This window comes from Nicrophorus vespilloides, unplaced genomic scaffold (assembly GCF_001412225.1).
Source record: "Nicrophorus vespilloides isolate i.1.1-1 unplaced genomic scaffold, Nicve_v1.0, whole genome shotgun sequence".
Lineage (NCBI taxonomy): Eukaryota > Metazoa > Arthropoda > Insecta > Coleoptera > Silphidae > Nicrophorus > Nicrophorus vespilloides.
This window is the reverse complement of record NW_017096779.1, coordinates 1-14,453: the sequence shown is the minus strand read 5'-3', so window position 1 is coordinate 14,453 and position 14,453 is coordinate 1. Positions and strand designations below refer to the sequence as shown.

General features: G+C 42.7%; 3 protein-coding genes across 6 annotated transcripts; 2 read left to right on the top strand and 1 right to left on the bottom strand.

Annotated features, from left to right (window-relative positions):
* Positions 1-102: 102 nt before the first annotated feature.
* Positions 103-3,254, top strand: LOC108558162 (glycosyltransferase-like protein LARGE1). The gene is made up of 11 exons (XM_017914987.1): positions 103-458; positions 518-823; positions 877-1,088; positions 1,143-1,219; positions 1,284-1,530; positions 1,592-1,741; positions 1,802-1,976; positions 2,039-2,163; positions 2,214-2,549; positions 2,610-2,833; positions 2,890-3,254. The coding sequence occupies exons 1-11, from the start codon at positions 380-382 to the stop codon at positions 2,990-2,992; spliced, it is 2,034 nt and encodes a 677-aa protein (XP_017770476.1). The 5' UTR covers positions 103-379; the 3' UTR covers positions 2,993-3,254.
* Positions 3,255-3,490: 236 nt separating this feature from the next.
* LOC108558167 (zinc finger protein sens-like) lies at positions 3,491-4,274 on the bottom strand. The gene is made up of 2 exons (XM_017914992.1): positions 4,026-4,274; positions 3,491-3,971 (listed from the first exon to the last, which is right to left on the bottom strand). Exons 1-2 carry the CDS (start codon positions 4,173-4,175, stop codon positions 3,750-3,752), a joined length of 372 nt encoding a protein of 123 aa, XP_017770481.1. The 5' UTR covers positions 4,176-4,274; the 3' UTR covers positions 3,491-3,749.
* A 252-nt stretch (positions 4,275-4,526) lies between these two features.
* Positions 4,527-13,611, top strand: LOC108558160. Of its 4 annotated transcripts, none has more exons than XM_017914984.1 (5): positions 4,527-4,604; positions 6,927-12,290; positions 12,350-12,479; positions 12,547-12,738; positions 12,803-13,611. In XM_017914984.1, exons 2-5 carry the CDS (start codon positions 6,952-6,954, stop codon positions 13,523-13,525), a joined length of 6,384 nt encoding a protein of 2,127 aa, XP_017770473.1. In that variant the 5' UTR covers positions 4,527-4,604; positions 6,927-6,951; the 3' UTR covers positions 13,526-13,611. The 4 variants fall into 4 exon arrangements, with proteins under 4 accessions (XP_017770473.1, XP_017770472.1, XP_017770474.1 ...); XM_017914983.1 differs by lacking the exon at positions 4,527-4,604 and adding an exon at positions 4,713-5,167; XM_017914985.1 differs by lacking the exon at positions 4,527-4,604 and adding an exon at positions 5,983-6,306 and having other exon boundaries at positions 12,815-13,611.
* The last annotated feature ends 842 nt before the right edge of the window (positions 13,612-14,453 follow it).

Sequence of the window (14,453 nt, the reverse complement as noted above, 5' to 3'; positions counted from 1 at the left end):
ATATTTTAACTTTGGATACTTTTAGAACTGCAATTCATAACGGTTTTGTTATATATTCAAAGTTGAAATTCGTGATTTTCTGACGAGTTTGCGTGTATTAAACTTTGCTGCTGGTAGTAGGCTGTGTGATAGGGGTTGGGGTGGGGGGTTTTTTAGTGGGGCAATGGCCGTCGTTGCCACGGGATATTAACAATTGTCTTATTATCAATTCAGCGTGATTGGAAAACAAACGAAGTCGTCGTCGTCGTAACGAAGAGAGAGAGAGCGCGCCAACTGGATTAGTCAATAAGATTTAGTGAAAGTGTTGTTGTTGTTTCCTCGTTCCGGTGTTCGAATCTCCGATAGGATTCGAATCAAGAGACATGCCCGCTGTGTATTTATGGCTAGACGTGGGATAATTTCCATACTCATCATTTGCATTATTCTATTCATAATTTCGCTTTTCGAATATGCGGCAGGTGAGTGACCTTCACCTACTCGTATTTCTTCAGGACTGTTTGCTTTCATTCTTCGTCAGTTTCCAAGAACAGTTATGGCTCAATCAGAAGGAGAGATTCGTTCAAAGCGCACAAGCTCTACTCTGATCTGAGGAACAGTCTGGCCACCGATGAGCCCCCACTGAATGACACGAACAGGAGCAGGAGATGTGAACCGATGCATGTGGGCTTCGTGTGCTCCGGCCACAAGTCCAACCTGTACTTGATGACCCTGCTCAAATCCATTCTATTCCATAGGAACAAACCCCTGCACTTTCACCTGATTGTCAACAAGTTCTCTGATAAAGTTCTCAGGACTCTGTTCGAGACCTGGGACATTCCCCAAGGTAACCAAATACAATATTACAATTACTTTTAGATTAAATCAAATTATTTTCAGTCACCGTTAGTTTTTATGATATGAATGATTATCTTCCTGACATCCGATGGGTGCCCAACTCTCATTACTCTGGTATCTATGGCCTTCTGAAGCTGCTCTTCCCCACAGTTTTACCCAACGTTGAGAAAATCATCATCCTGGACACCGATTTGATTTTCACCAGTGACATCGATGAGCTTTGGCAGCTCTTCAACAACTTTGATTACCTTCATGTAAAGATCTCAATGATGTGATTTCAATCATTCTAATATAGATTGTTATTGCAGGCAATCGGTTTGGTGGAGAATGAGAGTGATTTCTATCTATCCAAAAAGAGCACAATCTGGCCTGCAATTGGCAGAGGGTAAAATTAACTTAATTAAGCGTAATTAAGTTTTTAAAAAACAAACTGATTCCTTGTTGGTTAGGTACAATACGGGGGTGATACTATACCGATTGGATAGGTTGAGGAACATGCAGTGGGATAAGCTGTGGACGCGCGTCAGCAAGAAGGCGGCTCTGATGTACGGTTCCACCTCTTTGGGTGATCAGGACATCATGAACACAGTGCTGAAGCAGTATCCGCATCTGGTCTACGACGTGCCTTGCTACTGGAACACCCAACTGAGTGATCACACGCGCAGCGAAAGCTGCTACAAAAATAACAAAATCAAGGTATACAAAACGGTACTCACTCTCTGAAACAAGAAAGAAAAACTAAAGTTATTGCAAAAAGGTTGTGCATTGGAATTCGCCGAAGAAGTTCAACGTGAACAACCGCGATGGAGAGTACTTCCGCAGCATCTACAAGACTTTCCTGGAAATGAACGGGGATTTGGTGAGGAGCGTCCTCTACGATTGTCACAACATTTCCGGTGATAATTCGGTGAGTTTGCAACGTGAAATAATTCGAATTATTATCATTCTCAAAACAACAATAATCCAGCAAAATCAGCGAGACGTGTGCGACGACTTCACCAAAGGCACGTTAAACAAATGGCGAACGTTGCTGTTCTTCAGGAATTTCGAGTACATTCCAGTTGATTACGACGTTACGTTCGTGGCACAATTATCATACGACAGACTGCAGATGGTGGAGGAGCTCACCAAGCACTGGGAAGGTACGGATTGTTCTTCGACAAATACACGCAATAACTCTCCTTGACTTTCCGGTTGATTGCAGGTCCAATCAGTTTAACTCTGTACGTGACAGATCCGGAATTTCAGCAGGCCAACAAGTACCTCGAGAACTCGGAAATACTGCAAGAGCGGACGAACATCGCATATCACGCTGTCTTCAAGAACGGCGTAAGTTTAACTATGAAATCGATTATTGATTCTAATTGCATGATCCTTAGGACTACCATCCGATAAACATGTTGAGGAACGTCGGTCTTCGAAACGTGAACACTCCGTACGTGTTTCTCGCGGACATCGACTTCTTGCCGATGTTCGGGCTGTACAACGTCATTCGCAACACGCTCTCGGCGAGTCCGAAAGGCTTGACCAAAAAGGCGTTAATCATACCGGCGTTCGAGTCGCAGAGGTACAGGAATCGCTTCCCCAGGAACAAGGTGGAACTGCTGCAGATGCTCGAGAACAAGTCGCTCTTCACGTTCAGGTTCGACGTGTGGGCTTCGGGTCATTCGCCAACGAACTACACCAGATGGAGGAACGCAAAGTCTCCGTACACTGTAATTAACAACACAGTTTAAAAGCAATTTCATTCATTTTTTCCCCCATTATTGTTCCAGGTGAAATGGGAGCCAGATTTTGAGCCGTACGTGGTTGTCAGGAGGGACGTCACCGAGTACGATGGTAGATTTATGGGCTTCGGCTGGAACAAAGTCTCGCACATCATGGAATTGGAATGTCAGGATTACGAGTTTCTGGTCATGCACAACGCGTTCATCGTGCATCAGCCGCACTCGCCCAGCTACGACATCGCCAAGTTCCGGATGTCTCCCATCTACAGGATGTAAGGCATCAAACAACAACAGACAAATCAAACAATTAATCGTCTGTTGTTTACAGGTGTCTGCAAAATCTGAAAGAACTGTTCGTGGAGGGCCTGAAAACGAAATACGGACGCAGCTTCGACAATAAGAAAGTTTCCATCGACCCGATCATCTCCTAGATTTTAGTTGCCAAAAAGAATTGGAAGGTGAAGGACGACGAGAAAAGGATTACAAAAAAAAGAAAACATAGCCTACTTCCTGTTTGAAAATAATGTTTTTTTTTTTAAATTATTATTATTATTAATATTTCTCAACGAGTCAGTTCGAAGAGCACAAGGAAAGAGAAAGAAAAAAACATTCTAAGTCAATCCTTTTTATACAAAAGATAAACAAACGTAATGTGATTTAATTTATATACAAAATGTGAAAGTTGTTTCTGTTACCAATATTATAAACAAACAAAAAATGAAGTTATATATATATATTTAATATAAGATATTATAAAAATATATTGATAGAAAACACAATTACTACCTATTATTAATTTACACATTTTTATTGGCCCTAATTGTTTCATTGACCTGGAATTATTTCATCCAAATAATCAGACCTGTCGGTTTATAATGAACATTAAAAAATAAATTATATTTGAGATAAAACAACTTTCTGTATATATATAATACTTATGTTATATCATTAATTTGTATCAAAGTATCACTAGACGTATGACTAGATATGGTATACATAAAATTTGGTGGAGATATAGTGTTAAAAGTAATTTGGACATGGAATCTACCAGATGAACAATTTAGAAAACAAATCTTCACTTCTTAATACTTGTTTGTTTAATAATAGAAGTGTTATGAAATTATTCAGTCTTAGCATTTAATGACTAAAGTAAAAGTAAAGTAATAGATTATGAAATACTTACACAGTTCATTTCCTCTTGAAAAACTTGATGGGTTTGAGTTGTGGCAACGCCCTGTTATGTTTCTTAATTTTATGATTACTCAGGGCAGTCCTCTTCGTAAAACTGGATTTGCACAAATTGCATTTGAACGGTTTCATATTCTGCATGTTGGTGTTCATTGTGACCCGACACAATGCTATGGGATTCACATCCTCGAAGCCTGAATCTACATCCTCGTAACTGCTAACCTAAACTCATTCAGTTAAGTGAACAATTATATTATCATATTTTGGAATATTTACTTGAGCTTTGATGTGAGCACTTGGTGATTGCGTTTCTGCAGAACCATTCAGAAGATCGTTGCGAACGTAGTCTGCGTAATGTTTCAATAACCCTGAGGCAGAGTCGAAGGTGTCCCCGCACACGCTGCAATCCATCTGGAAATTGGACATAAACAACTACTTTTTTGTTGTTGTTGTTGTTGTTTGTTTCAACTGTTGTTTTTGTTTTCGGATAAAGCCAGCTTTGACGTTTGCAGGTTAACGTAAACAAAAAAATAAGTGAGGCGCGCGTCAAAGCTAGTTTTCGAAATTTCCGTTTCGGATTCGCGCGCTTTCGCATTCGATAGATCAATTAATCGGGGATTCGGTGGTTTTCGAAACGCGGATTCAAGAACTTGATGCACTGGATCAGATTAATACGGCGTCGTGCGAAATTCGAATGAGATGGAGTCGCGCTTCGTGGGAAACGGAACATCCGTCCGCCATATTGGCGACATGTCAGGCGTCTACGCAGCTTAACAATCGAAGTATAAGATAGTCTGTGTAGGGCAAGAGTATTTTTTTTTTTCGAATTCGCAAAGAACCATCGATGAGCAACGGGTGAGTGTTTTTTTTTTCACATCATTCATACAAGTGAATCCTATCAGATTCTCGCCACGATCGTTTTCTTTGATGCGATTTATTTCGTTATCGCGTCGTCTGTGTTAATAGACGATGGTCCCGGTCGATGCTGCACTCGATGATGGCGGCAAATTCGAAATTCGCGTGCGCTACGTGACCGCAGGTCGCGTAACGCGTTTCCATCGGTTTCCCCTTTGCTCTCACGCACCGTTGACGTTTCAAATAAGTGCCCTTTCTGTTTAGCGCTCGTCATCGCTCCTTCGATTTTCTACAATTGTTGCTGTGAGTTTCGATGACTCTGCGATCGAGGATTTGTTTAACATTTGAACGATGACAAATCAGAATTTGCAGACGTAATTGATGAATTAGCGAGAGCGCCTCGGGCCGCCATTACGACGCGAATCGGTACTGATATCATCATCGTCGAGGTGCCTAAATTCGTGCCTTTACTCGCTTTCGTGAACCACCGCCACCATTTTCATCGAATCTCTTCTAAGCAGTCTTAACTAAGTGCTGTATTATCTACGACCTGTGATGCAACAGTAAGTCTGATCACGAGCATTCTGTCTTACCAGTCAACCTAACCTTTACGGAAAAAGCTTCTTGACATTAGGCTTTAGGAATGATGATGTCACTTGACACATCACCTATACCTAGATACGCCTAAACCTACGACGCCATCAACCTAAGTTTATCTAACTTCCTCGCATTATTGTTTAAATCGATTATTTCGATCCACTCAACTAATGCGCATCAAAATGGCCTCCATTTATTTGTTATTATTATTAAATTCAAAATGGCGTCGTACATTTTCTCCTGATTTATGATTACGTGGCTCTGGAAAACAACCACATTTAATGTTATTACAAGTACATACTTCGACCATCGGCAGTCATAAATTTTGATTAGATTAGGCCCTTATGGACGAGCCGGACCTGTATATGTCATTACGTAATGCATCATTGAGTGTTAATACATGAGTAAATGTTTACATGGCTCACCAAAAACTACATATTGGTACATTTTTATAAATCTTCTATATGCGTTTTTGGTATTTAATTATTTAAGTCGTTTTATTGTTGAGTGCCATATTGTGAATTTAATACCATCGTGTCAGTACATTGACAGTTGCTTCTCAAAAGAAAGATCTTAAGTATGTTTTACATAATATTAAGTTACACAATATCAGATTACATTTTGTCAAAACAATGCGAATTCAGGGTACGAATTTGATTAGTTCCATGTGTAAATTGAATACGAATTGTTATTGAGAATTGTTACTTAAGTCAATGTATCGATCTGTTTTGTCAGTGGAAAGCAACGGCGGCCATTTTGGCGTGCAAACCTAAACGTACAAGATGGCGTCTGACAGCCTGAGAACGATCTCAGGTTTAAGTGTGCGGCAATCATCGGGCGTGTTACGTAATCGATCGAACGACGTCTCATTTTAAAACAGACAACGCGTTGCAATTGAAGATAGGCAGAAGAAAAGGATTAGTGTTGTTTCTTCGTCCTTGAATTCCTCTTGCAACAGGATACTATTTCTTCATCCTTCTATCAGTCATCCTCCCCACCCTTCCCCAGTCGTGCGACGACGGGCGTCATGTGTATTATTTTGACAGTACGTTATGGTGGACGACGGTGATTGTAGGTTAATAATTGTTTCAAAATTCCATGGATCGTGAGTATTTTCACTAAGTTATTGTTCAGTGTGATTTTCATTAAAAAAAAAATGAGTGAAGACTGTCGGTGCTACATAGTGGTGTTAAAACGTTCGATCTATTGCATATATCGCATCTGGGTTTCGTAATGATAGTTAACCGACGGATAGTGCGAAATCTCTTTACCTCTAAATTGAAATTAAACTAATTGCTTAATATTTAAATTGATTCATTTATTTTCGATTCGAAATAAAAAATATTCGATTAATTGACTGAAAGCGTAATAACGTCAGCGCCTGCCTATTCAATGAATCCATTTTCATTCATTCATTCATTATACGCGCACAATACACGTACGAAATCTATTGCAATTAAATCGATTACTTCTTTATATCTAGATTGCCGTTGTTCTGCACATTTTAAAACAAATGATATGAATTTTCTTTTGTTTTAATAAATATAAAAATTGGCTCTTCTTATTGATGTAATCTTAACAGTCAATTACGGATGAGCAGTGGCGTAACATATGCGCGCAACATGGCGGCGGACGGGTTTCTAATTTAATTTTTATTTCTGTTAGTTAAATATAATTGAAATATTTTAAATGTATAATTAAGAATTTGTTATGTGTTTGTTTTAGAAATTCTTAACATTTGTGAACTAGAATGGAGCAGATCGCTTTGTTGTTATCATCGACCGGACTGAGCGCGGACGATCTGATCAAGAAGTTATCCGAATACAAGAATCTGCAGGCAAATGATCCGAGGAAGCCGGCAGAAACGAACGGGTCCACGTACGAGTTGCAGGATGAAGATAAAGAAACGGAAGAGACGGAGGTGCAGACGGAAATCGTCGGTCTGAACTATAAGGTATGTGACGACAGTGAAGAGGTGAGGAGTGACGATGTTCCTCCGGTCGCGGAGAAACGGATGGTGAGGGAGATCAGCATCGAAGAAGAGGTAATAGAATTGGATGATCGAGTTATGGAATCGGGTAAAAAAAACATCACAATACATATGGCTCTGGACGATGAAATGTGCGTGGACAGCCCTAAGCTTGGGGAAGACTACAGTTCTTCGGATTCAAAGGAGAACAGTTCGAATTCATCAAATCTACTTGAACGTCTTGTTTGTATGGACGATGAGGAGAGGTCAAGCTCAACGATAATCATCGATGATGATTCCCAAAATGATGACAGCAATTCGAATTCTACATTTGATAATGCGAAGACAACGGAATCGGACGTTACAATCGAGAGAAAGGAATCGGACAATATTGAAGAGAACACTAAGACTGATAATTCCGTTCCGTCCGGCGATATGCGCCAGCAAATATTGAATCAGCTTCAGCAGTTGCGAATGAAAAAGGATCCTCTGGTGGACATTGCAGCGTACCCTGTAAGTAACTTTTACGAGCAGCGAATGCCCAAGAAGAGCGAAGACGATTCAATTGCGAACAATTCAACATCGATTGGCCAAGTTAGCAGCGGTTCCAAGAAAGTCGATGTTATTAGTAGGGATTCACCGACGATGTCCAATCACCAGGTGTTGAATGATTCCCTCGCTAGCCGGATGATCAGTTTGACGAAGACGAAAGATTACAAACAAATCAAAGGATGGCGCCGGAAAAAGATAATTTTCGATGCGCCGCCTTTGGACGATAAGCCGCCAGTACTCATCAAGGAAGAACCCATAAAATCGCGCTCCCCGTCTCCAACAGCTTCATGCAGTTACGATGTCGACAAGAACCTGGAAGATCCTCAGCCGTCGTGCAGTTACGAAACCGATACATCGCAGCCGCCGCAGATCGCTAACGTCTTCGCCAGCAATAATTTAGACGGATTCCTCGACCAGCAGAAGGATCTCAAAATCAGCTACAACGTACCCAACCTGAAGTCGAGCAATCGTGACTCTATAAACCTGCTCGACGATACTGTCATCAACATTCCACGTTTGGAAGTGGAGTCGAAGAAGAAGAAAACTGAGGTTAAGAGCGCAGAGGAACAGCCGCAGCAGAAAAAAGAGATCAACGGATTCAAACCGAGAACGCTGGCCGAGAAGCGAAAGCTGCTGGAAACCGGTGAGCTGGAGAAGAAATCTAAAAAACTGAAAAATCAGCAACAGGTATCTGCTCCGACACCGGCGCCGCCTCCACCGCCAGACGATTCTGGATTGATTTACAGTACGATCTATTATAGAGGAAAAAAGTATAGAGTGCCGACCAAGTATAAGAAAAACGTGTACCTAAACAATGAACGATCCAAGAAGATGTACAAATACGTTCCGATACGTAAGTACAAGAAGCCGAAAGTCGACAGTTTAGTTGCTATGAAGACGGAGGACAGGGTGAAATTGGAGGAGATGCCGAAGAAGAAACCGTCGATTTACGCCAAGACGGAGGTCAAGCCGCAATTGAAGTATAGGCCAGGTCCATTGTCGAAGAAGGCCTCATTGGTGGTCGGACAATCGAAAGACTGGAAGCCGATCGTCAAGGAGTTGCCGCAAGTAGTGCTGCACGTGACGCCGGAGTTCGGCAAAGAAGTGCACCCAAGGGCAAGGCAATTTATAAACTACGATAATAGCTCCGAGATTACACCTGAGCGCCTCGAATTTGCATTGACCGCTCTACGGTGTCCACCCCGCCAGAAAGAACCAAAGACGTACAAATTCAAAGTTCCTTACGAGCACAACCAAAAGTATATACTACTCCAAGAGCCTATCGCGAAAACGGAGAAAGAAGCAGCAGAAGAGACGCCGGAGAATGCGACCGACCAAGGCGAATTGAACTCGGTGGTCGAGTCTGTCGTCGCAGATCTATTAAATTGCGTGGAGATTAAGGAGATCGAGAGCAGCATAATACAGGAAGATCCAGACAGAGTGGAAGTTCTAACTGATAGCACGAATAACGCCGGTTCATCGAATAAGGTTTCGAAAAGGACGCAGTTTTTCAAAAAGGCGACGAAGCGAACCAGTTCCGAACTGAAGCGGTTGAACGTGAAGTTCATCGAGGTTAACATCGAGGAGAAAGATGAAAAGCCGGTGGACTGTCCGAACGAGTACTGTAAGTTGGGCTGCGTGTGCCGCAGTCTGAGCAGCGTGGCGATACCATCCGACCATTGCGGCGAGAGCAAGTGCATGTTCGAGTGTACGTGCAAATTCAAGAAGAACCATACGAATTCGCTGAAAGTTCTGGTTCCGCCCGGCACCGACATCCTATCCGATACGACAGTCAGTCGGCTGCAGAATGAAGCGAAAAAGAATTTGGCGCGCGTTGAAAAGGAATTCACGCAGACCGTCATCCAAGCGTACAATCAGACGATAGTCGTCGGCGACAACATCGATCGCAAGAAACGGAGTTTAAAGGTGCCCAAAAAGTACAAGGATTATCTGGAGTTGAGCGAATTGGATTTCGAGAGGGAATCGAACGATAAAAAGGCCACGAAACGATGCGACGTGCGAATGTGCTGTCTGGAGGTGCCGCAGATTATACCGTACTGTTTGGAGCACTACCTGTACGATTGCCACTGCAAGGGAGAGGCCGAGTACACGAAAGCAAAGCCGATATTGGAACCGTTCGATGCGTTGCTCAATTTGGATTCGAACGATCGCGACGAGGAGATGCTGCAGGATCGTATACAATCTACGAAGGAGCAGAAGACCGTAGCAGAGAAAATAGATGTGCTGTCGTGCGCAAGAAGCAAAGGCATCTCGACCGATTATTATGCGGTGAGGAATCGCACTAAAGTCTTCAAGAAAAAGTTGATCAAAAAGCTGATGCTAGTCCCGGAGGAAATACCCGACGGAGTGATGTTAGGTGCGTGGGTCGAGGTCACGGACAAATGCGAGAGAACCAGCGTAAAAACGCAATCGGAAGGTGTCATGACTTTGTTTGAGCCATTGTCGAAGTTGAAGAGCAGAAGGAAGCAGAACCTGAAGACGCGTGAGCAACTCGCGCAGGACTTTGCGATACAGCGTCGAAAGAGAGCGAAGGTGCTTCATTCGTCTGCGCCGAACAAACGCAGCGTCGGACTGTACAAACCCAGTTCGTTGATCAATGCGAAGTTCGCGAAGCTCATGGGTGAGAATCCAGAAAAGTCCGAATTCATGCTGTTCGTGTGGTCGTCCTTGCTGAATAAGTTCGAAGAAAACTTGATACAAATCTGGTACGCGACGCCCGTTTCCAATAAAGTCAAATATATTATCACCGAGCCAACGAAACGACCGATCAACGGGTTCGAGAACATTCGGGTGTTCGAATCACGGCCAGCGGATACACCGATAAAATTGGATTTGGTCAAGTGGATATACGAAAAGGAGGCGCCCGGTGGTAAAAATCCCGACGACGTACTGGTTATCTTGAAGACGGCGAATCTCTACTGGGAGATTTGCGGCATCTGCGCAAAGAACTCTAAGAAAGAGGAGAATCTAGTCGTGGTCGACGTTGACGTGGACTCTCTTTGTGATAATTCCAAAAGTATTGCTATTAATGTGGATTCGCAGCAACAGGCGTCGTCACCGCCGCCGCCGCCGCCTCTTCCTCCATCTACTTCGACGATTTCATCGTCCAGACAGGAAGAGCCCAAGGTGATCTTCTCCCACGGGATATTTCAAAGCAGATATCTACTGCCTTGCAAATGGACGAGCAGAGAACAAATGGGCTACATAGCATGTCTCCCCAACGTGCAGGACGTCTGCAAATGGTACGTGCTGCAGACAAACACCAAGTTCCAACTGTTGACATTCGCCCGCAATAACTATCGCATAAAGTCGAGCGACATACAGGCAGTCCTCAAACTATCCAAGCAGTCGAACAAGACTGTGATCATAGACACAGATTCGATGTCGTTCAGCGATTCGCACAAGGAGTTCGGCATCTACATCGATCCCAAATACTCTAGCGTTCTCTTCATCGGCCCGTACATGTTCTACGAGAAACTCGACGTGTACAAGGTCAATTCGAACGCGAACAATGAGCTGATCACAGATTCGCTCGACTCCGAAGATGGTTGTTGGTATCATCAGGTGCGGAGGACACAATACAACCACCAGTTGTCACAACGGCACATGATTAACGCGTCAAAACATATTCAAGAGATATTGCCGAAACCGTCGATGTCACCGCACAAATTTACTAAACTATTGACGATAAGCCCCAAACAACAACAGCCATCGAAACCAATTCTCTCGGATTTCATAGATCTCACGCAAGATCAGCTCCCGCTTCTGGCATCACCCACGCCGCAAATGCCGACGTGCTCGCCCAGGTCAATCTTAAAAACGAATGTGTTGAAGGTGAACATCTGCGACGAGAAAGTAGCCCAGACGATAGAAGAGTCTGCATCGAAGCAGTCACCGAAGACGGAAAAAACGTCCACCACGAAGTCTCCGCAATCGCCAGCACCAAAGTTATCGAAGATTGTGATGCCTCTGTTGAAGCCAACGATGAGATCGAAATCGACCGCAATGTCTTCTTTGCCCGTACCAACGCCGAAGTTAACAAAAGTAAATTGTTCACCGCAATCGAGCGCACGGCCCGTACCGCAGATAATAGCCATACAAAAGTCGTTACCAAAACTGGCGCCGAAGATATCATCAACTACGTTAAAACCATTACCCACTTTGGCGCCGAAACCGATAGCATCAACGTCTACTACCCAACCAATACCAACACCTACTCTGACCCTAATGCCGCAAATTGTGCGGATTCCAAAACCTCCAACGAACGCAGCAATCGAAGAACCGAAATCTGCTGCTGCTGTGTCGGCAAGCCCGGAGTTGCACATAGACTTGCACAGTCTGTACGAAACGCGACTGAAATATCTGATGAAGACGAACCATCTGATGTTGCCCAACGACGCCGAGCCCGTTGCGTTTCAGGTAAATTTCAACGACGGTCTCTTGCACGGCTACAAATTGGACAACATGCAGTACGTGTACTGGCCCGGTGAGAAAATCTCCAGGCGATGCTTCAAGAACATTAACAATGCCATCCAGTGGATGAAAACGTGAGTTTGTTGTTGTTGTTTGCAAGAATTGAAAGATTAAACATTATGTTTCGTTGCAGTGAGATCAAAGCAAGCTTCATTATGGTTCCGGAATCCTTCGAAATCGTGGTGAATCTCGTCGAAAGTCAGAATTACATGACTGCCCTGGGCCGACAGACTATCAATGCCAAGTATTTTTCCCATCTCTGTGTAAGTATTATTATAATAATATATAAATAAAAAGTAAGATTTGATAACTTTGATGGACATATTTTAGATTGTCGGCTTGTTTGGAATATTGAAGATGAACGATGTTGCAAATTATCTGTTCGATAATCCGAATCTGAATCAGAATTCAGAGCTCATATCCAGTTTGGAGTCCAACGATCTGTGCGATCCGGTGTTCAAGCAGACCATGATCGAAATGCTGGAGGCGTGCGAGTTGCACTACATGGATCTGTTGAATAGGGTAAGGAGTATAATTATACAAATTACGAATTAATAGAGAGAGAGATGCATTGTGATATTGATAGTTTGTTTTGCAGTGCATGTTGCAGTTGCGATCGCACATCGCGTCGGAATCGACGAAGTGCAGGGAACTGGCCGACGTTAAGGAGAGATTGAGGAACAGGAGAAACGAGCTGATGAAAAAGCGAAACATTTTGGAGATTGGTCAGTCAAGGCAACAGACGTTGCCACAGAATCCGCTCGCCTGCGACGAAGTCATCTGCTTGGACTCGGACGATGAGACGGGGGAAGAGCCGCAGCAAGAGAATAATGCGAGCAGTGAGGTTATCACTATCGATACCTCGGAGAGTGGAGGAGGTAAAATTGTGCTTATCAAATTGGATGAGAGGAAGGATGCGCTGAAGCGGCCGGCAAGTGCTCCTGTGATACCGGTGCCGAAGCGTCCAGCAAGTGTTCCCTTGGTACCGGCGTCGTCTCCTGCGCTTCCGGCCTCGGGCCCTGCCAGAAACAAACGCAGATCACGTGAACTTTCTGCTGGCGTCCAAGCGAAGAGACCCAGAGCAGCAACATCAGCGGCAGCAGCAGCGAACGCCACCGGTGAAAACTCTGCGGGAATCGAGCAGATCGATCTGTCCTACATCAGCTTCAGCGAGGTGCGTTCATTCCTGGGGGCCAATGGGGACGGTTCCGCCATGCAGGTCACGCAGAATCAGTTGCGACAGCTGAAGGCTCTGTCCGTGAAGAAACCGCGCTCTTTGGCGGATCTCACGTCGAGGAGCGACTGTTGACCGGTCAATGGTTGTTGTTAAATATACATAATTGTTCAGTGAAAATACCAAAAAAAAAAAAAGAGGAAAAGAAATATGGATATATGTTTTCCCTATTAAGTTTATTTATTTATGTATTATTGTTTATTTTTTCTTGTTTATTTTCCTTTTTTTTTTGTATATAGTTATATGCATGTTTATATATTTATATATATATAAATATTAATGATCCACTAAAGTTAAGAGAAAATTCATGTGATAATAATTTTTAAAAGAAAATAATATAAATGGAAATATCCTCCTACTTTATTATATAGTTTAGTTCATAATACCCATCTATTATTATTATTATTATTATTATTGTTTCCTTATTACAAATAGTTTTTGTTTTTATTATTATTATTATTATTTGTGTCCTCAATGTTGGCCATGCAAAATATATATATATATATACTTTTCGTTTCTTTCTTTACATAATTTATTTTTCTTTCAATCTGTACTAGATCCATTCAGTAAATTTAAATAACTTTTGCAGTTTCCGGTGCCCTTGATAAATCATATATGAACATACATTTACAATTTTAAGTTTCCTGAAATTTTATTAACGTACATTTGGTTGCATACAATCTACTTCTATTAAAGTACGGGAGGTCCAACACTACCTAGAGCAGCGTTTTCCAAACTGTGAGGCGCGCCTCCCTGGGGAGGCGTGCACTTGTCTAAGGGGAGGCGCGAATATTAATAGAAGTGAGCAATTTTCCAAATATCTGCTAAAGTATAGATACATTCCTGTGCTCTTATCCATATTGCTGTAATACGCATTCAAAGTTGAAAAACTGAAATGACAACGTTCGAAAAAGCAGTGTTTTCACACTTCATTGATTTTCTCGAAAACTATAATATATAGAATGAATCCAAAAGATGCACATGAAAGCTGAATGTTTGGGGA